We start from the raw sequence: 26,978 nt of genomic DNA, 5'->3' as shown, positions 1-26,978 counted from the left end.
GAGTAATAAGTAACTGAAAAAATATAAAACCTAGTTTGACAATTAGCCCTTTAAAGCAGAAAATGCCATGACAGCATCACATTGCTGAGCTCATGTGTGCACATTCCTGTTCAATTTAGCAAACTACAGCTCTGCTCTTATTCGCCCACAGACAGGAAGACCGCTGGGGTAGTGACTCATTGATCATCCCACCCCAAGCAGTTGGCTGACCTGAGACAGAAAAGAGGCAGAGTTGCTACGCGACACAGCCCACTGATTAGGGGAAGGGGGGGAAAAAGTCAAACAGGTTCCTCTAAAGGGTTAACATCAGGAGCACCTGATACTGATGTAACTGTGATGCAATGTCATGATTAAGATACTGAGATCTGTTAGGAAGTCGAAGTACAACCTCATGTAGAGTACAGAGATGTATATAGATTGTAAATAAACAGGAATCGTTTTTATGAATAAGTCTATGGCAGCATTCTTAGGGTAACAGGCAAACCCTAACAAAACCCAATCTAGACCCTAAACCCAAGAAGAAACACAGTGCCTCTTTCCAATCATCTGTCCTGCATATATCAAGCCCAGTTGAGGAGAGAGTCAGGATCAGCTGCAATGCTTCCAAAATTGAAGATCCCACTGGAACCAGCTTCGACTCATCTGACAAGATTGCTCCCAATGAGCTAAGGCTACCACCCAGTAAATGCACCAGTCCTATTAGACTATTGTTGTTCCTATATCTTCGTTTTTTTTATATGGGGAGGGCCTAACTTCAATTGGCTCTGCCCACAGCAGCATAACTGAAACCCAGGAGCTCATATTGTGGGGTTAGGGCCTGGAAGAGAAAGGCTGCAGATGCTGACCCATATCTAATGTCCTCTGCAATTTCTTTTAAGTTACTGTGCCTTCAAATTATTTTTGCACTGCTGCGTGATAACTTAAAACAGGCCAACTTGTGAGTGTGGCCTTCACAATGACTTTTGGGATGCCACATGATTGTGCAATTTAGAGGGAACTTTGCCTACATCCTACTGCTCCCTGTACAGCCACGAAGGCATCGAGACACCATGTGGCTTGACATCATAAGGTTTAAACACAAAACATGCCTACTACAAACTCCCATTACAGGACAAAAAGTAAAACAAACAACATGGTCAATCTACAAATTCCACTCTTGCTACATTAAGCTTAGTAGAGGTTCAGTAACACTGCTGCTTCCTTCACAAGCTCTGACGCATCGGAAGTGCAGACACATCGCTGGGTGTCAGCCATGGGCTTATCCTTCTATTACAAAGCAACTTCACACACAGCATAAAAACAAAAAACTGCGGATGCTGGAAATCTAAAACAAAAACAGAAATACCTGGATACCAGAAATTCCTCCTACCTCTCCCTGGACCATGACCCCAACACTGAACATCAAGCCATTGTTTCCACGACTGTCACTGACCTCATCTCCTCTGGAGATCTTCCTCCCACAGCTTCCAACCTGATAGTCGCCCAACCTCGGACAGCCCGCTTCTACCTCCTACCCAAAATCCACAAACAGGACTGTCCCGGCAGACCGACCGTGTCAGCCTGTTCCTGCCCCACGGAACTCATTTCTCGCTATCTTGACTCCCTTCTCTCTCCCCTTGTCCAGTCCCTTCCCACCTACATCCGTGATTCCTCTGACACCTAACGTCACATCAACAATTTCCAGTTCCCTGGCCCCAACCGCCTCCTCTTCACCATGGACGTCCAATCCCTCTACACCTCCATCCCCCACCAGGATGGTCTGAGGGCTCTCAGCTTCTTCCTCGAACAGAGGCCCGAACAATCCCCATCCACCACTACTCTCCTCCGTCTGGCTAAACTTGTTCTCACACTGAACACTGAACTTTAACTCCTCTCACTTCCTCCAAATAAAAGGTGTGGCTATGGGTACCCGCATGGGCCCCAGCTATGCCTGTCTCTTTATAGGGTATGTGGAACATTCCTTGTTCCTGTCCTACTCCGGCCCCCTCCCACAACTCTTTCTCCGGTACATCGATGATTACTTCGGTGCTGCTTCATGCTCTCGTCGGGACCTGGAAAAATTTATTAATTTTGCTTTCAATCTCCACCCCTCCATCATTTTCACATGGTCCATCTCTGACACTTCCCTTCCCTTCCTTGACCTCTCTGTCTCAATTTCTGGTGATAGACTGTCCACCAATATCCATTACAAGCCTACCAACTCCCACAGCTACCTCGACTACAGCTCCTCACACCCCGCTTCCTGTAAGGACTCCATCCCATTCTCTCAGTTCCTTCGCCTCTGTCGCATCTGTTCTGATGACGCTACCTTCAAAAACAGTTCCTCTGACATGTCCTCCTTCTTCCTTAACCGAGGTTTTCCACACACGGTATTTGACAGGGCCCTCAACCGTGTCCGACCCATCTCCCGCGCATCCGCCCTCATGCCTTATCCTCCCTCCCAGAAACATGATAGGGTCCCCCTTGTCCTCACTTATCACCCCACCAGCCTCCGCATTCAAAGGATCATCCTCCGCCAACTCCGGCATGATGCCACCACCAAACACATCTTCCCTTCACCCTCCCTGGCGGCATTCCGTAGGGATCGTTCCCTCCGGGACACCCTGGTCCATTCCTCCATCACCCCCTACTCCTCAACCCCCACCTACGGCACCTCCCCATGCAAACGCAAAATATGCAACACCTGCCCCTTCACTTCCTCTCTCCTCACCGTCCAAGGGCCCAAACACTCCTTTCAAGTGAAGCAGCATTTCACTTGCATTTCCCCCAACTTAGTCTACTGCATTTGTTGCTCCCAATGCGGTTTCCTCTACATTGGAGAGACCAAACGCAGACTGGGTGACCGCTTTGCAGAACACCTTCGGTCTGTCCGCAAGAATGACCCAGACCTCCCTGTCGCTTGCCATTTTAACACTGCATCCTGCTCTCTTGCCCACATGTCTGTCCTTGGCTTGCTGCATTGTTCCAGTGAAGCTCAACGCAAACTGGAGGAACAGCACCTCATCTTCTGACTAGGCACTTTACAGCCTTCCGGACTGAATATTGAGTTCAACAACTTTAGATCTTGAACTCCTTCCTCCATCCCCACCCCCTTTCCGTTTCTTCCCCCTCCCTTTTGTTTTTTCCAATAAATTATATAGATTTTTCTTTTCCCACCTATTTCCATTACTTTTAAATGTATTCCACCCATGGTTTATTTCACCCCACCCCCACTAGAGCTACCTTGCTCGTCCTGCTCTCCAATCTTAATTAGCACATTCTTTTAGATAATATCACCACCTTCAACACCTCTTTGTTCTTTTGTCAGTGACATCTTTTGGTTATCTGCTCCTATCACTGCTTGCTTGTCCCAACAACACCCCCCACCCCCGCCAAATTCTTCCACCCCCCACCAAATAAATATTTCACCCCTTTCCTATTTCCACTTAGTTCTGTTGATGGGTCATGAGGACTCGAAACGTCAACTTTGTTCTTCACCACCAATGCTGCCAGACCTGCTGAGTTTTTCCAGATATTTCTGTTTTTGTTTCACACACAGCATGCTCTGCAGTCTTGAGCAAAACATGCAACCTACAATCAACAGTGAAACCCGACTTTTTCTTTGTTTGTTTCTTTGTTTCGAATCATTTCGAATGTTTCTTTGACTAGTGAAGTCTGGCCACGGTTATCACTTTAACAGTTTGTAATCCTCGAGCAAATAGACCAAACCAGAGAAGCAGTTTCATTGTGAATATCAACCATCCAACTGATACAAGGAAGACTAAAAAAAAGCTACTAGCCTGCACATAGGTGCTACCAATACGTGCTTTAGAAGGCCAGAAACATATCACCAAGGTTCAGTTAGTGTCCTTCTCTGAGGGTTGGATGACACATGCAAAGCTGGAGTGAAATCTGCTAACTGTAAGAGTCTCAAAAGAAATGAGTTTGGGGAGACTTCACAGTTTCTACCGAGTGCAATATCAGAGTGCAAAGCTGCCCCTAACTTGACAATCTAAAGCAGAGGCCACAGCTGGTGTGGAAATGGAAAAATGTCAGTGCCGTAATTGGGGGACACATATCAGACGGTGAGGTTGAGGTTGGAGCTGAAGCACTTTACTGGTATAGTGTAGAACAACTTTTACTCTGCATCTGATACTCTTGCTGGACACGGCCTGGAAGTGTGAGCTGCTGAAATGGAATGTCCCAAATGGGAAAGTGTTTGAAATTTAGTCCTCACATCCCTTGATCAGCGAAAAGCGACGTGTAAAGTTGTTTCTCTGCTGCCCTCACCTTGTTCTGCTTTTGCATTATGAGCCATCACCAAACGTGATGACAGCTCAACAATAGAGCCACATGCAGGAAGAACCTGTGTTAGAACATGCGAGTGTCAGAAATCAGTCGACTTGGTGAGGCAGCAAGGAAGTGATAGAGCTTTACTGGTGACGCCTCAGATTGGGGTGTGGGGGTGGCGGGGAGGGAAGAGCGGGTCAGATAACCTCAGCCAGGGCACCAATCAGGATGCAACAATTAACCTCAGTGCCTCAAGACTAATATCAGATTTGCTTGTGATGCACCCTACCCCACTCCCACCCCATGGCTGAACAGCTCAGCGATTCTGATTATATAGCGTTAAACAAAGAACAACTTTACTGAAGTACTAGAGGGTGGATGTAACCCCATTGAACATAAACCAGCATCTTAGAGGGTGGGGGTTTTTGGGAAAAAAAAGAGAAAATCAAGAGGCAGGGAAAATAAGACCAAATTGTTTAGCAAATTAATGTTTTGTCAAATTGCCAACTTATTGACAAATCAGGGTGGAGGTATAGTACTCACTCGCAAAGGATTACACCATCCTTCAGACCTTTCTGAAAGTTGTCCCCAATCTGCTTCCCAGTGATCCCCTCAATCCAGACTCGCAGCTCTTCCTCCTTCTGAGGGTCATATTTCTGAGCAATCTGCAGAAAAACAGGACACAGATCAACCTGATGCTTCCCTTTATGATGAAATTATGAATTTGTTCTTTTACGTGTGGTTACCCAATTTCACCCTGAACAGCACAAATGAAATGTTTCCCTCAGAGTCAATTACCAAAACAGAATAGAAAGAACTCATGAGGAACTCAGGAGCAGCCCTGAATAAATGGTAAAACAAATCTTAAACAAAGTGAGTATTGTTATGGCATATGATTACAGGAGTGAATCATTCCTACACCCATTACTTTTAATGCATACTTAAAACATCAGAAGCATGAGACTGGTGCAGTGAGGGACCCAAGTTGGGGAGCAGATATTGGGATAAGCTTTTATTCTCTTCATGGATATTAAATAAATGCCACATCGGGGACCATTTAGTCCCTTTCCCCATACAGGCATTGAGCAATGTACAAAACACTCACTGCAAATCTGGACCAATCTACAAGCCACTACGTCCAGACTAGGCTATCATCACACTAGACTTTCTTCATATACACTTTTGAAATTAATATTAAGCTCATTCATCATTACAACTTCAGGTCTAATGTAGATTCTGCTCTTCATCTAAATGAAGTAAAAAGGGCCTGGATATCATAAACAGCTCCAAGATCACTGTTGGTGAGAAACGGTTTCCAATTACCCAGACAACTTAATGAATAGGTTCATTCTCCGAAAACAACTTCTATTTAGCGTATTAACCATTCAATGCCTGGTGCTCCATCTAAGAATCCCTGTGAGAACACAAATTGTTTTAAACAATCAAAAAAGGTATAACTTTTTTTAATATAGAAACAATCAGGAAAAAAAAGTCTTGACATCAAAAAACACGCTGACTTTATTTGTTAATCACACTTCCTGTAAGTGCTTGGATTCTGCAGTTTTGCAATCTAAAGTCAGTTACATAAATTATTAATTAGGTGATAAATTGTGGAAATTCAGTGAGTGCTCAATACCCCCTTCTTCTCAAAATTGGAATTAATGAACCTTGAGATAGGCAATGGTTCTAGTCCATCACAACCCTGCAAGTAATTCATGATCCATGTGAATTAAAACGTTCCTTGCAGAATTGTAACCATGCTTTTCGCATCTACCTGTAAATCATCTTAATGCCCCATTTGAAATAGATACCTTGGACAGTGCAGCACTCCCTCAGTACTGGTCTCAAGTGTCCATCTAGATTGCGCACTCAAGGCCTGGATTTGGGCTTCAACTGGCAACCTTCTAGCTCAGAGGTAAGACTGACACCAACAAAGACTAGGGGAAACATTCAAATTGCCCATGCAGTTACAAAGTGCTACAAACATTTAAGATTGATTAATCAGAGATTTTCCCCGAAAATGAAGAGTGTCAAAATGATTCCTCCAACCCCCTTCCCATGGTTAAGCAAGAAGTACACCGCCTTTTGTGGAACTGAGTCAGGTAGACAAGGAAAGCTCCAGATTTGGTCCCCAGTCTGTTTTGGTTGGTCACTATCAGTGAGCATTGGGGCACTACACATGCATGAAGATACTGCTTGTGTGACATATGGGAGGTTAGCAGGTACAATTACACCAATTTCAAACTTCACGTATCAGCATTAATGGATAAATATAAAGGTAAAATTCACAAATTTAATCACTTTTTTTTCCCCTTATGCAACTTTGAAGTAGACAGCCCTGCATTTTGAGTAAAGCTTCTTGAGGCTTGTAGGGCAGCAGTAGGTTGGACTTGAAACCAACTTTTCAAGGTGGTTGGGAAGTTTATTAGCAACTACTGTACAGAAATATCATTCACCAAGACATTAAAAACCCCCTAATGGCCTAGTGTGGGGTTGTCCAAACTGTCACCGGTGGGCCACAGGAAACCCCTCCCCCCCATGCCCCCAAACCTCAGCATCTTAGTGGGGAATTCAGAGAGATATATACTATCATCTTGGGGGTTACCATTGACCAGAAACTGAACTGGACTAGCCATATAAATACTGTGGCTACGAGAGGCTAGGAATTCTGTGGCGAGTAACTCACCTCCTGACTCCCCAAAGCCTATCCACTAACTACAAGGCACAAGAGTGGAGTGTGATGGAATACTCTCCACTTGCCTGGATGAGTACAGCTCCAACAACACTCAAGAAGCTTGACACCATCTAGGACAAAGCAGCCCGCTTGATTGGCACCCCTTCCACAAACAATCACTCCCTCCACCACTGACGGACAGTAGCAGCAGTGTGTACCATCTACAAGATGCACTGCAGGAGCTCACCAAGGCTCCTTCGACAGCACCTTCCAGGCCCACAACCACCATCATCCCACAACCACCATCATCAAGAAGGACAAGGGCAGCAGATACATCACCACCACCTACAAGTTCCCCTCCAAGCCACTCACCATCCTGACTTGGAAACATATCACTATACCTTCACTATTGTTGGATCAAAATCCTGGAACTCACTCCCTAACAGCACTGTGGATGTACCTATACCACAGAGACTGCAGCAATTCAAGATGACGGCTCACCACCACCTTCTCAAGGGCGATTAGGGATGGGCAATAAATGTTGGCTTAGCCAGTGACACTCTCATCCTGTGAATGAAGAAAAAAAAGTAACGGGACCTGGATTTAAACTTGACGAGGCCCACCATCAGGCTCCATGGTGTGCATGTAACTTCTTTTAGAGTTAAAACAATTAACTAAATTAACAATAACAAGGGAGAAATCAAGCACAGCCCCTAATTCAGGTCAGCTGTAAATGGTGTGCATGTAACTCTTTCGAGTTATCAACAGATCGCATGTAACTCTTTCGAGTACATTCACAGTTCTTGGTTTCCGGGAGTGGGACATGAACCCACAACCTTCTGATTCAAAGGTGAGGGTGCTATGAACTGAGCCACAGCTGACACCACCTTGTCTGGTAGATAAATACACACCAAACTAGCAGAGGAATGTACCAGCTTTGACCCCGATTGGTGCTATAATTATCTCTCTGCAGCCACAGTGCAGGATTAGGGTGCTACAATTGACCTTAGCATTCCAGGGTTAGCCAAGTTTGCCGCTTCAGATCATTATCCTGCTGGGAAATACATGCAGGAAGGTTGAGCAAGGGCAGAATTAGGCTCAGTCGAGATTGCCCCCCACCAAGATCAATCAGCCTGCTGACGGTGAGGGTTTCAACTTACAGGTGGGCAATGACTATTTGGGAAGAGGAATTGGACGATGCCGAGGATCCATGGAACTAGCCCCCAGGAGGAGTCAGCACTAAAAAGGGACAGATAGAGCTCTTGGAGATTTAAGGAACATGGAGTCACCGAGGTGGGCCTTGCTGGTGAAAATTGGATCCAGGAAACTCAGGCTGAGTGGAACGACTTTTGAAAGACGCTGGAAGGTTTGACCTAACGTGACAGGGAGAAGGTAAGTCCCACTGGAGAGCTGAGTTAATTTGGAACTGTCCCTGTAATGCTACATGTCTGCCAGAATTGCAGTGTACAGTAAAAAGGATTGCAAGATGTATCTCGATTGCATTAGTCAGTCAATGCAAAAGTACCTTTAGTTTGATGTATTTGTTGCTTGTTCAGTAATGCTTGATTTATTGTAACAAAAGTCACCATGAGTCTTAAACTGTGAAACCTTGTCTTTTGGTACTTTGTCAGTCACTAGGAAATTCATCTCTTTTGAAAAGCTATTGGTCTCTACAGAGATCATAACAAATCCTAAATAACCTCCACATCTGACTCTGCAGTCAGCACTCCCAACGAGTGTATACCTGGACTACAGTCTTGAAGGATTTACCTTCAGTTATAAAGTTGCAAACTTTGAGCAGTTCACTCTCAGCAGTGGTTCTCTAGCTGGTTCAGAAAGATACAGGGAGACCAGCTTATAGCAAACTGCTTTTTCTGGCCTGTATAGTGAGTGAGCGCACTGCAACTCTTCAGCCAATTTTTAATGAAAAAAGACACCTCTTCAACCATCAAATCACTTCATATTTCCACAGCACCTCCCAAATCTGCAACCTTCACTGCCTAGAAGGACAAGTGCATGGAATCACCACCACCTCCAAGTTCCCCTCCAAGTCACACACTTGGACTTGGAACTTTATTTGCAGTTCCTTCATGGTGGCTGGGTCAAAATCCTGAACCCCCCCCACCACCTCCTCCCCCTAACAGCATCGTGCAAATGTGTACACCACACACAAGAATTAGGAGGAGTAGGCCTTTCAGACCCTCGAGCCCACTCTGCCATTCAATAAGATCATGGCTGATCTGACTGTGGTCTCAACTCCACTCTCCTGTCTGCCACCCCATAACCCTCAACTCCCTTACCGATCAAAAACCTAACTCACTCAGCCTGGAATAAATTCAATGACCCAGCCCCCACTGCTCTCTGGGGAAGAGAATGCTACAGACTAATAACCCTCTGGGACACAGACTGCCACAGTTCAAAAAGGCCACCTCCTTCTGAAGGCCAACCAGAGACAGGCAATGAATGCAGATCTTTCCAGCATTGTGAAAATAAATTAAATTAATCGAGTGTGTGGGTCATTGCTAAAACAGAGTGAGATGGAGGCGAAAGGGAACTATTACAAAATCACCTCCTCTATTACACATGGAGGACATGAAATTCCACTATTTTTTCCTCCTAGCCCCAGTTACCCTGGCTATTTCAGTTACTGTGCTGATGGTCAACATCAGAGCCTAACTCTCAACACTCGGTGCCCATGTTTAATCATGAAAACACTGTCCCAGACAGTGTGGAGTGGTCAGTGGTCCGAGTAAACACACACAGATTGCTGAGGGCCACACATGAAGAATGAGCACTTGCATGAAGCACCAGTAAAGGTGGGACCTGTGCCTCAAGCGCAAAGGAAACGAGGAAAGTTAAGGGAATGTAATGGGAGCTGGGCTAATTCCAGCTGCTGCATTCTGAAGAGATTTAAGCAAAAGTAAACATGGCAGCAGATTAAAGCCTGTACTGCAAAAAAAAAATGAATTGGAAGAATTAAGAGAACAGATGCAAACATGATTAAAATGAACAACAATTTCACCACCCCCAACTAAACCCTTCTTAACACGGTAACTGTGGAACTTCTGAACACTGAGTGAGTGAAAAGGATGATAAAACATTGAAGCCCTCCCTCCTTCGGAGCTGTTAAATGATGCAGCTAATTGTTCTCTCTTCAGCCCCCAGAATATCTTCTTTGAAGGAGGTGTTGATGGGGCAGTAGTAATTTCTTGTGCTGTGACAAACAGCCTAAATGTTGAGTTTACAAAGGATTAAGCAATTAAGATATTGTACATGGATGACAACAGGAGACAGGTGGTGTATCTGCATCTCCGTCTCCCAGCTCCTCCCCTTGCTCTGTTCTTCAGTGCACACATTTCCTTAAATCCAATGCTGGAAAGAACACAATTCAAGTTCCTGGCTGAGTTTTGTAATTGGGAGTTAGCTTATGCTACATGGTGAAAGCCCGGTGATCCAGTACTAAATGGCAAAATCTCTTCTTTGCATCAACATAAACATACCAATCATACAAGGATTGGTAAAACAACAATGTGTGTTTTGTTTTTGTTTTGGATTTCCAGCATCCGCAGTTTTTTGCTTTTATCTTAATGTGAATTCTTTATTTGAAGATGAGGCTATGTACAAGTAGAGTTAACTAGTTGGCTAAGTATACATGCCTGATCTCAGCTGCTGCTGCTTGTTGACTGGATACAAGTCATGGGACTAATACATCACATCCCATCAAGGTGGTAGTGATTGACAGCAGTTTAAGATATGCCCCCATTAAAGGTATATATACATTATATCAACAAAATCATACTCCAAGGTCTCTCCCGTCTCTCCTGTTTTAACAATGCCAGCTTCTGTTACAAAACAGGCAGAGGAATTTCCTGTGAACATTCTTACATTAATAATATGCCCACGATCTGAGAGAGTTGGAGAGGCAGAAAAGTTTAGCGAGGGATTTTGAAAGGTGGGAATGGGATGGCTAATGCAGCCACCAATGGTAGGGATGCACAAGAAGCCAGTGAGCAGGCAGGTAAATTTGGAGTGATTTGTAGGGCTGAGGTTAGAAATTGGGAGATGTGAGGCAATGAAAAAATGAGAATTTAAACTCAAAGTGTTGAGTCTGGGAACCAATGTATATCAGCAAGGACAGAGGTGATGGAAGAGTGGGATTCAGTACAGGATAGAATATAGACAGAAGAACCCTGGATATGCTCAAATTTAAAGGGAGTGGTGAATGGGAAGCCAGCTAGGAGAGCATTGGAACAGTTGAGACTGGAGGTGTCAAAAGGTATGGATGGAGGTTAGGTGACACATGTGGCTGAGGTAAGGGTAGAGGTCGTATTACTGAAGTGGGCAGTGTTTGTGATAAGATGATTTGGGGTTAGAAGGCCAGCTCAAAATTACCAATAGAAATAATTACTGGGGAATCAAAAGGCCACAAGGTTTAGGGCTTATAGATTGGACACTCTATGACTTGCCCTAAACCGCTCTGTGATTGATTGAATACCGGACCACTTATTTAGGGATCAAATAAAAAGAAATTAATCCTGCAACGAGAATGACAACACATAAAAACTCAGCATAGGAAATCATTCAGAGGCTTTAAGGCACTGACTGGCAATCAGCTGTCACTCTGTTTTCTCCAGTCAAGGTTCAGGTTTGTGTTGTGGTACATTTTCACAGCTACTCCCACCGGGCCCATGTCCAGTGGCCATTCTTCATGTTGGCCAAGATAGTGAGTGTCAACAGAATCGGTAAACATGGGGGTAGGGAAGCAGCAAAGTTTACTGTCCTCACAACAAATCAGAAAAGGGGAGAAGGGAACAGTCTATCCCACCAGCTGCATGTAGTGTTCCCACAACTACAAACAAGGGCTATTTATGGCTCATTTCACAAACCCTCCACTGGGAATAACAAAGCCCCAGGCGGAAATGGCTCACAGACAAAACTTTGGCTCACCATTAACTGCTTAATTATTTGAGGGAATACAGCCCCTCAAGGTCCAGCAGGCAGAATAAAGGGCCTGGAACAATGGATATGTGCACATATTGAGTAAGGGTAGGATTTCCCAATAGCCTTCTGACATTTACCACATGAGCTCACAGAGTCACTCAGGTACCACGGTCAAAATCTGGGGAACACTGGGTCCCACAGGTCAGAAACTGGAGAAGCTGGAGGTTCCACCACAAGTCAGTAACAGAGGAGCAGAGTAAACTAGAAAAAAAATAGGGACAACCATATGGTCACAGGCTATTATTAATGTTCAGGCTTCAACATGCTCAAATATTTTACATTTACCAAATTACATACCAGCATAACACGGATGGCGCATCATAGAGTTACTGCTGAGATCCAGAGAGCAAATTTGTCTCTTGAGGAACTAATGCTTTATAATTCGAACCATCAGACACTTGTGGTTAAGAGATTTGCTGATCAGTGAAAGCTAACCAAATAAACCATTGTAACAACTACATCAGCTAACAGGTTCCATACCTGCCAAATCATACAACATACTGAACAAACAGAAATAAAGTGCAGCTCTACAGTGACTGTGGGAAAATGCACCAAGTCTGGTTCCTGTCTGTCAAATACCAATTCTTAACCCATAAGTTTAAGAGTGGAGAGTCAGCTGGGTATTTAATTGGGGAATAGCAGACACTCTGGCTAATTTTAACATTCCTTTCATTCACTCAGGACACTGATCAAAAAAGGACTTGCATTTATATAGCGCCTTTCACGACTTCCCAAAACACTTGACAGTCAATGAAGTATTTTTGAAGCATAGTGGAAACATGGCATCTAAAATGTGCACAGCAATCTCCCACAAACATCAATGAGATAATGATCAGGTAATTTATTTTTAAGTGATGTTGCTTGAAGGATAAATATTGGCCAGGACATCAGGGAGAACTCACTTGTTCTTTTTTTAAATAGTGAAATGTTAATTTAATTTTTTTCTAAAAAAATGTTTGTTCTCAACCACTATCCAGTGGATCCGGCTAGAAAGTACATGTGCGGACATTAGAGAACAGAATTGGACTGTATGATTCACCCTGTGATTGAATAGTCGACCGCAATTCACTATCTAGGCTAGCATGAGAAGGCTACTTGTGTCAGGCAGCTGGTGACAGTAGAATCATATCCCTGTGAGATAACAGCCCCTAGGAAACACCCAATGCTGTGACAGCCCAGGGGAATACCTAAAACATGTACACAGTTACAGATCTGGAGAGCGATTGGAAGCTTCTGTGCAGCACTAGCTGGACCAGAGATGGACATGAGTCACTCACAGCCTCAAAACATCAGTGCAACCACACACTGTTCAATAAACAACTTTTTGGGAAGTTGGTAGAGAGTGTTATAGAAACAAAGCAAAGAACTTAGTGAATTAAAGATTTTCCTTTGCTCAGTTTATGAGTGAGTGATACACCCCATAAAAGATCACTACAACCTGGTGCTTTAGTTGTAAAGAAGAGAGCTGCTTTACTGGGCGAAAAGATTTGTGTTTTACAGTAAGGCATGACTAAGATACTGACTGGACTTATATTAAAAACACGTCTGTTGCAACTGTGACAAACCAGAGTTTCACATCCTCCTCCAATTGGAGAATGTAGGTTTGAAACAGAAACAACGTGCGCGATGAAGGGGATTTCCTTGCAATCATGGTAGTGAGGTTTCTATTTTGGGGCTCATTGGTGAAATCTCAGGACAGCAAGCACGTGCAACGATCATATACATGATTCTTACACTTGGTGATAAACAGCCTTATTAATAGGAGTATTTCAAATGGGAAAGTTCAGCAAGGCCTAAAATGTGACACTGTTGGAAAAAAAGCCTTGATGTGGTGTAAAACCAGAGCACCGCATCGTCCAATAAAGTATTTTAAATGACAGAGGTTTGCCAGAGATTGTCATGCATAGTGAATTACATGCATAAAAATCTATGGAGAGTTCTATGCAATGGAAGGTACCATAGAGATCAATTGGCTGATATGCTGAAAATTTTCCTCAGCTGAGCAGCAGCTGCACTTGACATTAAAGCACTGAAAGCAAACCAATGTCCTTCCATCTGGGGACCAATTTCTTCTAAAATGAATGTCACATCCAGCTAGGTTTTTGCTCATGTACAAAGAGATCCTTTATTTACAGCCTAGAGAATCTTCACATAAAGAGGCGCTCAGACGATTAAAAATTAATTCAGCAATTTACAAAAAAAAAATTGCGACTGAACGAAAGCAGCTGACCCTCTTTTTTTTAAAAAAAGACATCCCAGTTTGTTCAGGCCTACAGTGCTAAAGCCAGAGCCTGAAGCAAGCTCAGGCTGCTCAAGTTGGCAGCTTGGTAAATGCATGAGATTTAAGATCAAAAACAAGTGAGCTAGAATACAAAACCATTTGTTTAGAGCAAGATAAGTACTATTACCTTTTAAAAGTCAAAATGAGGAAGAAGGAATTAAGCAGAAGATCTATTCACAGGTTTACTATTTTTATCCATTACAGGTATTAAATAGAAGTCTCAACTAATCATAGAAACAAGATTTTTAAAAAAAAGATTTTTAGAATTCTGCAGGAAATTCCCCAAAATATTTGTGTGATATAAAATGAAACTAAGCACTGACATTAGAAAAAAATTCTGTAGTATAGTATTATAAGCGAATCTCTTAGTCTCTCCCCACAACCACCTCTCCAACCCTCTCTCTCCTGAGGGTGTTGACTTTTGCTGGGGTGTAAATTCAACAAGTATTGACTGCCCTCTGATACTCTGAATTGTCATTTAGGTGGGTATGAACAGGCTGTTCAATTTTGATGGGCATTGTAGAGGAAGCTGACCCTGTCCTTACCCAAGACGCATTTTCCATTGGGGTCACTGGATAATGATCAGAAGCAGGAACTCTGGCTGATTTCCCCCTGCCTTAATGTAAAGTGACTGATGCCTTCTGCAGCCAACCTAAGTGAGATTAGCAAACTCAGCACAGACCAGGAACCTGATCTTCTTCAGTCACTTCCCTGAGAAGACTCGAAACATAGTCAATCTGATGGAAACCAGGAGAAAGCCCTGGGTCTGAAAATGCCATTTAAAGTATAAACAGGAGCTCACTAAATGAATAGCAATGCTAAACACTGCACACAAACACTGCTGAAAAAAAAACAGGGATCTACTATAATTTACAATCACAAACAGGAGCTATTATCCAACGATCTACATAGTTCTCTTTGGTCAAAAGTTCACTGTCAGACGTGAGCTAGCAAAGTGAACACCCAGACCCTCCACCACAGGCATTGCAGTGATCCTGGGGAGTGGGTTTTACTAGATACCAGTGCAGCAATGGTAAAGAGCCATTGCAGACATCACTCACATCCTGTCTGGCATCTTAGCTCTTCACCATCACTAGTTTAGGCTCTCCAAGGACACAGAATTTATACTAACGTGCAAGTGCATGTTGCTTCTAGTTTGAGTTCCCCACCTAGGGTTGCCCCCCTTCCCGGATTGTCCCAGAAATTAAAGATTAATTGCCTAGACACTGTTGTGAGTGGCCCTGGAGAGAAATCATAAGGATGCTTGCCTTCATTCATGCTGCAGCTGTATAGAACCTTGGTTAGGCCACACTTGGAATATTGAGTGCAATTCTGGTCGCCACATTACCAGAAGAATATGGAGGCATTGGAGAGGGTGCAGAGGAGGTTTACCAGGATGCTGCCTGGTCTGGAGGTTATTAGCTATGAGGAGAGGTTGGAGAAACTCGGATTGTTCTCACTAGAGCGAAGGAGATTGAGGGGCGACTTGTTGGAAGTTTACAAAATTATGAGTGGCATGGACAGACTAGATAGTCAGAAGCTTTTTCCCAGGGTGGAAGAGTCAATTACTAGGGGACATAGATTCAAGGTGAGAGGAGAAAACTATAAAGGTGATGTGCAGGGCAAGTTTTTTTACGCAGAGGGTGGTGAGTGTCTGGAATTCGCTGCCAGAGGAGGCAGTGGAAGCAGGTACGATAGTGGTATTTAAGAGGCAGCTTGACAAATACATGAATAGGATGGGAATAGAGGGATACAGACCCCGGAAGTGCAAAATGTTTTAGTTGACGGGCAATATGATCGGTGCAGGCTTGGAGGGCCGAAGGGCCTGTTCCTGTGCTGTACTTTTCTTTGTTCTTTGATATTAAAACATTAATTTGTTTTGTGATGCAGACTAGAACTGTACCATGTTAATCTTTCCAAAGATAAACCAAGTTGACGCTGGGCGAGGGGGTCACTTAATTCAATTGTAAATTACTTTATTCTACAGTAGAACCACAGAATGGTTATAGCACAGAAGGAGGCCATTCAGCCTGTCAAATCTGTGCTGGCACTCTGCAAGAGCAATTCAGCCAATGCCATTCCCCTCCCCTTTTCCTCATCACTCACTCAGGCAGTTCATTCCCGATTTTAAGAATTTGCTGCATTAAAAAGTTTTTCATCATGTTGCATTTGGTTCTTTGCCGAGCACTTTAAATCTGTAGACAAATCATTCAGACCACTGAAAGTCAGTCAGGGTAATCGGTTCACCCATCGTTAGAAAAATATAAAGAATACACGTATCACAGTGGGTGGAGTCTTACGCAAGGTGAACAGATTTCCCTTCTGCCAGGATAAATATTAAAATGGCTTATATCCAAATTTCTTTTGTGGAAGAATGGCCAACACATCCCAAACTCTTTAATTTCATTCTCTTTGTTATTCACATCAGAGAGAGATTGAAGTTTCTTCACTGCACATATCTGCATGAAATTCAGCCAAATTCTCCACAATAGCTGATGTGATGTGTCGTGATATCCCTCACAAATCTTTCAATTGTTGCAGATACTGAATGCTACCACTTGACTCTCCAACAAAGCACCCACAAGAACCTCTACCCTTTCCTTGCTCTCAAGAGTGTCCATCTGCTGCAAATCCAGTGCCCATCATGGCTGAAGAGGCCAGCCAGAGACTGTACAACAAGCGATGCAGATCTTGCATGTTAGTAATTGCATATGTCTCCTATTATAATGTTGTATTAATCTAGCACAGACTCCAAGAACTTCTCCAGATTCTCTGAATTTAATGATCGCTCCTGATTTTTATAAGGCTGTCTTCTCAAATATCAGGAGCTTTGGTCCAAAGCTTGACCTTAATTATCTCCCGTTAAACCTAGGATTTTCCTCATGCCTTCAGATCATTACCTGTAATATCATTTTCTTACAGTAATATCTCCTGGCAGAACCACACAATGTGATTTTTATCATCACCATAAGGATGATGGACAATTCTGTCAGGCTGGCAATTAAGCAAATCCCCAATATACATATCTAAGCTATGTTTTCCCTTAAGAAATCTACCTACCAATCAAAATGACCACTGGACACACAGCCATGTAACACAAGAAAATTGTCCCGAAAAAAAAAACTGTCGTTTTCCATAGATGCTGCCTGACCCGCTGAGTATTTCATGCATTTTCTGTTTTCATTTTATACTATCTACCAGCAGTTATGCCTCTTTCAATTATCCCTCCAATTGTTCCAGGTTCTGAATCAACAATCTCACTCATGAAAGGGCATGGGGAGGCTGGTGTGGGAAATGGAAAAATGTTACACTGATGCAGAAGAGTCTGCTTTCAGAATTTGGCACTGAGGCACATTGTTAGGCTAGGAAGAGCTTTACTCCATGCCCAGCTATGTTGCGCATATAGAAGAAAATGACGGGTAGAAAACAATCGCCTGCTCTATCAAAGCTGCTCCACCCCTGATGCCTGAGTCACTCTGATTAGACAGCCTCTCCCCTCCAGCAGCTATGTAATCCTCTGGGACAGAGACAAATAACCTAGTTGAAAATCCAAGGCTAATTAGAGAAATAAAATCAAATCTTGAATAAACAGTCCAGGGAGTGCTTGATACTGACACCATGGGTGTCAGAAATAGGAAGAGCTTCTTTTTCAGGACAAACAAACATTCCTCACCTTGATGCCCACAATCTTTTTTTGATAACAAGCTGTCCTATCTGCAATTTAGTCTCTGGTTGTGTTCAGGCTACTTGTGTGGCTCACAGCTCAAGATTCACCACTGCAAATCCCCAGGTGTGATCAAGCAACCAGATCAGGTGTGATCAGGTAGAGACTTTCAAACTGCTGGTTATTTGTCTGTTTTCTGCTATGCTATGGAATCTGGCGCAAGATTTTTTTGTATTCATTCATGGGATGAAGGGGTCACTAGCTAGGCCAGAATTTATTGCTCATCCCTAATTGTCCTTGAGAAGGTGGTGGTGAGCCGCCTTCTTGAACCGCTGCAGTCCATGTGGCGTAGGTACACCCACAGTGCTGTTAGGAAGAGAGTTCCTGGATTTTGACCCAGCGACAGTGAAGGAACAGAGATATATTTCCAACTCAGGATGGCGAGTGGCTTGGAGGGAACTTCCAGGTGATGGTGTTCCCATATGTCTGCTGCCCTTGTCCTTCTAGATGGTAGCAGTCGTGGATTTGGAAGGCATTATCTCAGGAGATTTGATAGGGTAGTTTCTAAGGCAAGAGGAACCTTCAGTCACTCACTACAACCCTGGTGCGCCACAGCCCCCTTGTACCTGAAGCGAGTCCATACAAGTTGCTGTTGTGTTGCTTACACAGTCTACTACCTAACATTCTGTCAGTGAACACAACACTGAGCTCACTACCTCAAAAACTGTCCCCATGTTGAATGAAAACTTCTGGGGAAGTGTCCTCTCCAACTGTGGGAGGAGGTGGTAAACTCCAGGGATAAACTGGATACATGTTAAATTACAATGGATATGGGGGCATTAGGAGAACTTCAGTATAAATTTTGACCAAATTTTTGGCAATGTTAGTTGATCCTCTCATGAGGATCTGGCTCTTAGCTGTAACAGTTGAAGCGTTTCGGCCGCATTTACCTAGCTACACACCGCAGTAAATGGCATCCCCATCCACACCCCTTGCCACAAGGCAATCTGCAACTATGTAAACACTGCCATTATCATCAGAAACTACTGGAGTTGAAATTGGACATGGGCATGGACACAAAACTGGTGGGTTTGCAATCACTGCCCATCATACATCACTCCTGATATTCAACTTATTAAAATGCATGGCTACAAGGGCAGGCCAGAGGCTGAGAATCTTTACAGCAAGTAACTCACCTGCTGACTCCCCAAAGCCTGTTCACCATTTACAAGGCACAAGTCAGGAGTTTGATGGAATATTCTCTGCTTGCCTGGATGAGTGCAACTCCAACACTCAGGAAGCTTGACACCATCCAGGACAAAGCAGTCCACTTGATTGGCACCCCATCCACAAACATTCACTCCCTCCACCACCGACGCACAGTGGCAGCAGTGTGTACCATCTACAAGATGCACTGCAGCAACTCACCAAGGCTCCTTAGACAGCACCTTTCGAACCCACGACCACTACCATCTAGATGACAAGGGCAGCAGATACACGAGAACACCACCACTTGGAAGTTCCCCTCCAAGTCACTTGCCATCCTGACTTGGAAATATATCGCCATTCCTTCACTGCCACTGGGTTAAAATCCTGGAACTCCCTCCCCAACAGCACTGTGGATGTACCTACACCACACGGACTGCAGTGGTTCAATAAGGCAGCTCACCACCACCTTCTCAAGGGCAATTAAGGACGGGCGATAAATGCTGGTCTAGCCAGTGACATCCACATCCTGTGAGTGAATAAAATAAAACTGAATATTGGGCGGACTCTATTTCAGGCGATCCATGCTGTGTGTCTCTGACCCATATCCAATTTCACTCCCAAGTGTCTCTGGCCATTGGCAGGCCCAGCTATTCATACAGGTCAGGTGCTTTGCACACCACTACTTCCCAGTCAACCCCAGCACCATTCAAGTTCAGTTCAGTATATATTTTCTCTAATCATTTGACCTTACAGATCTACCAGGGATGGTCTGCAGCCAGAAAAAAAAAATCAGAAACTTCTCCTGTGCATATTGACTTATGTAAAATTGTCTCTCCATCACCAACACAAAAGGAGAGCAGATCCCAAAGCACACCACAGTACATCATAGTATCACTTCGTAAAATCAGTTTTACCAGTACAAAGGGACAGTGAGAAATATCAACCTCAGGACCATCATTTTTTTTAAAGTGCTGGGTGTCAAGTGTTAAAACAATCTATGCTTGTGCAGGGCTGGAAAGAGAAAGAGTGGGTTGTTGGCTATGAGGTTTACGCAAATACGAAGGTGGAATGTTTAAACCTTCCGACTGGTTTGATACATGAAACACCAACATAGTTACAATGTTAAGGTCACTTTTTGATCTTGATTAAAAGAAAGATTAGAAGGGCTACAGAGAAAACAAGTAAGCTGATTGGTTGATGGGGAAGAGAGTTTGCTGTGTGAAAGCTGCAATTGTCGGCACTCCTCTGAACTCCCCTTTCTCATTCTCCTATGCTGCAAGTTCTCCAGCTTTTTACCATTCCGCCCTCTCCCTGTATCCTCACCATGCTGAAACCAAGGCTCACTGCACCTTCTTCTAATCTTTCCCCAAAATCTCAAAATGGCACAACTCTCCCCTCCTAAAGTAGAACTTAGTGTCAATTGACCATCATTTCCTGGTTTTCCACATACATTTTAAACATCTCTAACCCTAAATTTTCTTCTCTCTTCTCCCAGAGATGTTGATCTTTACTAGGATACAGGTTCCCCAGGCATCAACCACTAACTCCGCTACCCACTCCCCCCTCCTTTGCATATTTCACCCATGTTGACAGGTTGAGGACACACCAGCCCAATCCAATCCTGTCCTTAAGTGTTAGCCCTAGGTCAGTGGTTGCACTTTCACCTCTGAATTAGAGGATTGCAGAATCAAGTTCGACTCCAGAGACTTCAGCGCATGATCTAGGCTTGACACTTCAGTGCAGTATTGAGGGTGCGCTGAATTGTTAGGGGTGCTGTCTTTCACTTGTGATGTTAAATCAAGGTTGTGTCCCCTACCTCTGGTGTAACACTATATTGAAGAGCAGGGGTGTCTTCCCAATGCCCTGGCCAAAATTTAACCTGTTTCAGTGCTGTTGGTTGAGGGACATCTGGTCACCTCTCTGTGCTGCTTGTGGGAGCTTGCTGTGCACAAATTGAGGATAGCCCAAGGATCACATGCTAATCATAGCCCCTCATTGCCCATACTGAGCTAATTCAACAGCAACAAGAACCTCTCAAGTGCTTCACGGGGGTGCAATCAAATAGAATTTGACACTGAGCCAAGTACGGCGATATTAGGGCAGAATATCTAAAGCTTGGTGAGATGGGTAGGTTTTAAAGAAGGAAAGGTAGAGAGGTTTATGGAAGGGAATTCCAGAGCTTTGGGCTTGAGAAACTGAAGATTAATTGAGTGGTAGAGCAGACTCGAGGGGCCAAATGGCCTGCTCCTGCTCCTATTTCTTATGATTCGATGTCAGGGTGGAGCAATTAGAATCGGGATATTCAAGAGGGCAGAATTGGAGAAGAGCAGATATCTACTCGGGTTGTGGGCCTGAAAGAGATTACCAAAATCGGGAGGAGGTGAGGTCACAAGACAGATTTTTATATAAAGATGAGAATTTTAAAACTTAGAGCCTTGCTGCTCTGGGAGGCCAATCTAGGTCAGCAGGCACAGTAGTGATAGGTGAACAGGACATAATGTGAGTTAGAACACAGGCAGCAGGGTTTTAGATGATCTCAAGTTTATGGAGGGTTTAACATGGGAATCCAGCCAGAAACGCACTGGAATAGTCACACCTAGGCATAACAAAGGCACGGATAAGGGTTTCAGCGACAGATGAGCTGAGGCAGGGAAGGAGTTAGATGATGTTGGAGGTGGAAATAGATGTCTTAGCGGTGAAACATGTATGGGGGCTGGAAGCTTATTTCAGTGTCAAATATCAGGCCAAGTCTGCATACAGTCTGATTCAGCCTCAGAGTTACCAGCACAAACTTTAAAAGCATTCTTGGGATTTCCCTCATTACTTGAGAAGTGACAGTACAAATGTTTGAAACGAAGGGAAAAAAAGAAACCTAGCTCCTTTTTCCATATCAATTACAAGGACATTGACATAGGGAGGTTTATTCAGGGTAGGACACACAAGGGGGCAGAGAGAGAGGGAGCATTCCCTCCCAGTTATTCAGACACCTCGTGGGTCCCAGAAACAATATTGAATAAAAAAGCTAAGATTTTTTTAAAAACCAAAGAGATTCAACCAATGTCACCATCCACTCCTGACACAAAGCATCATAAAAGCACATACCAAACTAAGATTTTAAAGGCAAGATCAAAGTTCTCTCTTTGCATTAAGGTAGCCATCACTGCTTAAAGCAAAACATGCAGGAAATTATAACTTTTTAAAAAAAAGTCACCGCCCACCATATCTTAGGAAGAAGTTTCCCAATTCTTCCTGCTGGAGTTGGAGATGAATTGGCCCAGGCACAGACAGAGAATTAGCTGATTGATAAAGACACATGGTTGTAGAAGATACAGAAAAACACTTTGATGGCAGTTTGCAGCAGCAGCAGCTGGGACAACGCCCAGAGTTACAAAAAAGAGAAGTCAGAGAAACATCTTATCAATAAAGATGAGGGAACGCTGAGTCCTCACTTGAAGTTACCGGAGACCAGCAGGTTACAAAACCAGCAACAAGCTGAGACTCTTAAACACCAAATTAAAAAGTTAAACTTACTCTATTTTTGACCTCTGCTGATAGACCGTAGGCGGGTCCGATGTTAAACTGCTTGTTAGACATGCTGCTCAAAGCTTTCTAACGTCGCTTTGAACCCAGGCAGCGGCGAAGTGGCTGCGCTCTTTGATCAGTTTCAGCAAAGTGAATTTCACTGCGAGTTCCTCTCTTCCCCCACCCGCTCGGCGAGCACGTATCTATATATGGGCACAAACTTGACAAATTCCAGGCTGGGCGGAACTGCCCTCCCCTCCTCCAATTCTGTCTAAATCTTTGGGTCATTCACTGAGAAAAAGCTGCAGGAAACAAGGGCAGACAGGAAACTGACGTCAATCTCCAGTCACATCACCTTTTCACAACACCCAGAACACATCATGGAATTGTACAGAGAAGCGATCAGGGGTTGGCCCAGTCCAGGTGGCTTTCTAATGAAGTCTTTACCTGAAAACCTGGAGTAAAATCAGAAAATACACATCAGGACTGTCAACAAATAGTATATTGAGGTTTCAAGAAAAGAACTAACGGGGAAATTGGTTTCTTTCACACAGAGGATGGTTTAGGCTGAGGGATGCTTTACTGCAAGTATTGAGCCGGAGAGCCTGACAATTTCTAAAAGGGAATCGGATCTTTACTGAAGCCGACATGGGAATGGATAGCAGCAGCAGTAAGGGGCTGAATGGCCCCCTCTGTGCTGGACCTTCCATTTCATCATAATTCGAGGACATCAAACTTAAATTTAAGTCACAGACCAACTTTGTCTGAATATAGATGTACTTATAACATTTTTTCCACCTCCACTTTGCCCAAGTTACAACTCTTCATTTGTAAATTCTGACAGCGAGCAATTGGAAGGCTGCTCGCCCACAGGGATGTCTCATCTGATCTTGAGCATGATTTAATCCAGTATCGACCAACACGCAGACACACAGGGCGGATCACCCCCGATTTGCACTAAATGTCGTCGTGGGCGTGGAAAAAGACGTTTTACCTGCTGGCTGTACTGGCAGATTTTCGCACCGTATGGTTCCCTTCCTGCCTCATTAATTATGCAGCCACAGGAAACACGTTGCCTCACTGGCAGGGAGCCTCTGAATCGCTGGCCACACCGTCACCTCATCCTTTCCTCACTCCAGGTGTCATATCTAAACTGCAGCCACGCACACAGTCCTTGATACCTGCAGCCCAGGACTGCTCCAGTGAAGACATGGCCCTGAAAGAGTTTAGTGACCGGTCACTGGAATGTCTTTCGGAGGCCCGCCGTGATGTCCTCCACCCCCACTCTGGCTGCAGGAGGTTCAGCAATCTCACCACTCCAGTTTGGGAGGTGGTGGCAGTGGTGATCAGTGCCAACACTGCACCAAAGAGGTTTATCATCCAATGCAGAAAGAGGTTGGATGATCTCATCTGTGCTGCCAGGGTAAGGCAACCATCTCATCACTCTAAACTCACACACTGACCAAGCCCATCACACATTCACTAGCATCTCACTCACTGCTGGCTCAAGGGACCTCACTGCTCACTCTCTGACACATGCCCTCACATCTCCATCTGGCCTCATCTCCTCTGGAGACTGACACGCCAGCCCTTCTAGCTATATTGTCTGCTCACACCAGCCATGACAACCGCCGCCAATGGGAGCAGACGATTCTGCCCATACTTTGCAGGAAGGATAGCAATCGGGACCAAGATCCTTGGCTAATATTTTCCTTCACTAGGCCAAGCGTTTTGAGGGTAACTGCAGCATCCAATGTTCAGATGCTCAGTGTGAAACAGGCCAGGAAGCTCCATGCAGGTTCAACCTCTTGGCCAGGTGGGGGTAGGAATAGTAGAATTGAAGTCAGAAGGCCAGGTTAAGAAAGTTATTTTCACTAGTAACTGCTCCTGCTGGGAAGGTGGAAATCAGATGAAAGTGAGACCAAGCTCAGCTGTGATGCTTTTTGCAGTGGAATAGCCTGCCAATACACGTCGTCTGGACTCAAGCATGAAGAATGGCCACATGGGTAGGGAAGCCAGCACTCAGAGGACTGTCCCCTAGAAAGGAGTTAGCCCCATCAGGAGATGGGGTTGCCAACTGTGATTAAATGTATTCCTGGAGGCTTCATCACCTGATTTGCCCCAATGCACCAGCCATTATTCCACCAACACCGCCCTCCTTGTGAAGCCCCTTCCTTCCTACACCAATTAGAAAGCAAAAAGACTCATTACCCAACTGAATGATGCTTGACTGTCAGCCAAAGAGCCTTATTCCCATTTTCAATAATTTTATATCTGGTAAAAAGAAATGTTCAAAAATGACAAAAAAAAAGCAATCTGTTTTCATGTCCCAATGATTTTTCTTGAGGGTTGCACACAGCAGTGTTCTGGAGATTGATCTTCAATTTCTGGAGACTCAAGACCAATCCTGGAGGGTTGGCAACCCTGTCAGGAGAGGTGAGGAAAAAGAAACTGAAGCACACAATTAAAACTAGGAGCACTCTGACAGGGAAGATTATGTGTCCGGTAATGTAAAGAAAACTGAACCAGAAGAACTTACCCCTGAGAGGATCTATCCTCTAATCAGCACTGTCAGGAAATGCTGCACGAGCTCAGGGACTGAATATTTGGAAAGAAAGAAATGCTCATATGTAAATCACATTATTAAAGCGACATGATTATTTCCAGTGCTCATCTGAGTGTACTCAAATTATACCAAATGAAATGTGATCTGGAATGCATTGTCTGAATGGGTGGTAGAAGCAGATTCAATCGTAACTGTCAAAATGAAATTGGATAAATTCTTGAAGGAAATTTTTTTACAGGGCTATGGGGAAGGCACAGGGCTGTGACACAAACCGGATAGCTCTATCAAAGAGCCAGTACAGGCACAATGGGTGGAATGGTATTCTTCCAGGCTGTATTATTCTATGGGTGTTTCCAGCAATCAACTGAATTCAGGCAAGTGAGGTATGGCAGGTAATTCGCAGTGAAAAGTTCATTCACAGCACAAAGGTACTGCCAGTTTAGAAATCCAGTAAATGGGTAATGGATACCTGGGACTCATTACAAGGCCGAGCCTAATAGATACTTGCTGTTGATGTTTGATAACAAACGCCAAAAGATTGATAATCATTTTTTGAATCTCAAGATGAAATTACAATTTTGAATCCCTACCAAAAGGTCAATATTTTTTAATAATGTGGAGTTTGTGAGTGTTATGCCCACATGGAAGTTTTGAAGAAGATGGACACTTTACTTTTAAAAAACAGATTGTAGAAGGACAATTTACCTTGACGCAAGATGGAGTCCAGGGGCCAGGTGACTTTCTTTGTGTTTTCTGTAGAGATGCAAGGACTAACTCTTTTCTGGGCATGTCAAAGGAAGTCTCTTAAAATGCAAAAGACATTCCCAGGGGTTGATGACTGCCCCTCTCCATTTCAATTAATTTCAATAATTTAGGAGACCCAGAGTAACAATAACTGATAGACTTGTCATCCTCATGGAAATGGAAATGCAAACAAAGATATTTGGAGGCTATTCATAATTGGAATGTTGATGGGTATATTAAACATTCCCCATTGTGTGACAATTGCTTAATCCATCAAATCATTTGTTTGGACAATGGGAACACTGATAGTGTGGTCACTTGACAAAAACTAGCTTATGGCAAGGAACATCCGATTAAGTGGGATCTTGTCAGACCAGGGCTGTCAGCCTGGGAGACAGAGACCACAGAGGGAAGAGATCTCGCCCAGAAAAAGAAAGGTCCATGCCTAGCATTCCCGTTCAGACTGAGAACGTGCAGGTATCCATTTTTAAAATTGAATTACAGAGCCAAGCCAGAAACAAACTCCTGTTGCCAGGAGTAAGTCACAGAATTGTTACAGCGCAGAAGGAGGCCATTCGGCCTATTGTGTCTGCACTGACTCTTTAAATGAGCAATTCACTTAGTGCCATTCTCCCACCTTCTCACCATAACCCTGCATGTTCTTCCTTTTCAGATAACAATCTAATCCCCTTTTTCATGTTTTGATTGAAATTGCCTCCACTATACTCTCAGGCAGTGCATCCCAGACCTTCACCAATTGCTGTGTGAAAAAGGTTTTTTCTCGTATCGCTTTTGGCTTCTTTTGCCAATTACTTTAAATATGTTTCCTTTCTCAATCCTTCCATGAGTGGGAACAGTTTCTCCCTATCTACTCTGTACAGACCCTTTATGACTTTGAATACCTCTATCAAAACTCCTCTCAGCTTTCTTTTCTCCCAGGAAAACAGCCCTAACTTCTCCAATCTATCTTCATAACTGAAGTTCCTTATCCCTAGAACCATTCTTGTGAATCTTTTCTGTGCTCCCTCCTGTTTCTTTCTCTTTTTTC

At 43.9% G+C, this 26,978-nt stretch overlaps 1 protein-coding gene across 2 annotated transcripts in view; it reads right to left on the bottom strand.

The window, feature by feature from the left end:
• Positions 1–23,756, bottom strand: part of LOC144688798 (calponin-2-like) — a 35,662-nt gene extending 11,906 nt beyond the window's left edge. Inside the window, exons 1-3 of one of the 2 annotated variants that reach the window (XM_078555749.1) lie at positions 23,615–23,756; positions 22,976–23,075; positions 4,813–4,934 (exon numbers count right to left, since the gene is read on the bottom strand). In XM_078555749.1, coding sequence (XP_078411875.1) covers positions 4,813–4,934; positions 22,976–23,075; positions 23,615–23,667 — 275 coding nt within the window. In that variant the 5' untranslated portion in view covers positions 23,668–23,756. Of the gene's footprint in view, positions 1–4,812; positions 4,935–22,629; positions 22,950–22,975; positions 23,076–23,614 lie in introns of those variants that run through there. The other variant, XM_078555748.1, reaches the window with a different exon arrangement.
• Between the last annotated feature and the right edge of the window lie 3,222 nt (positions 23,757–26,978).

This window comes from Cetorhinus maximus, chromosome 13 (assembly GCF_964194155.1).
Source record: "Cetorhinus maximus chromosome 13, sCetMax3.hap1.1, whole genome shotgun sequence".
NCBI lineage: Eukaryota > Metazoa > Chordata > Chondrichthyes > Lamniformes > Cetorhinidae > Cetorhinus > Cetorhinus maximus.
The sequence above is the reverse complement of the archived record's forward strand: the minus strand, read 5'-3'. Positions and strand labels throughout refer to the sequence as shown.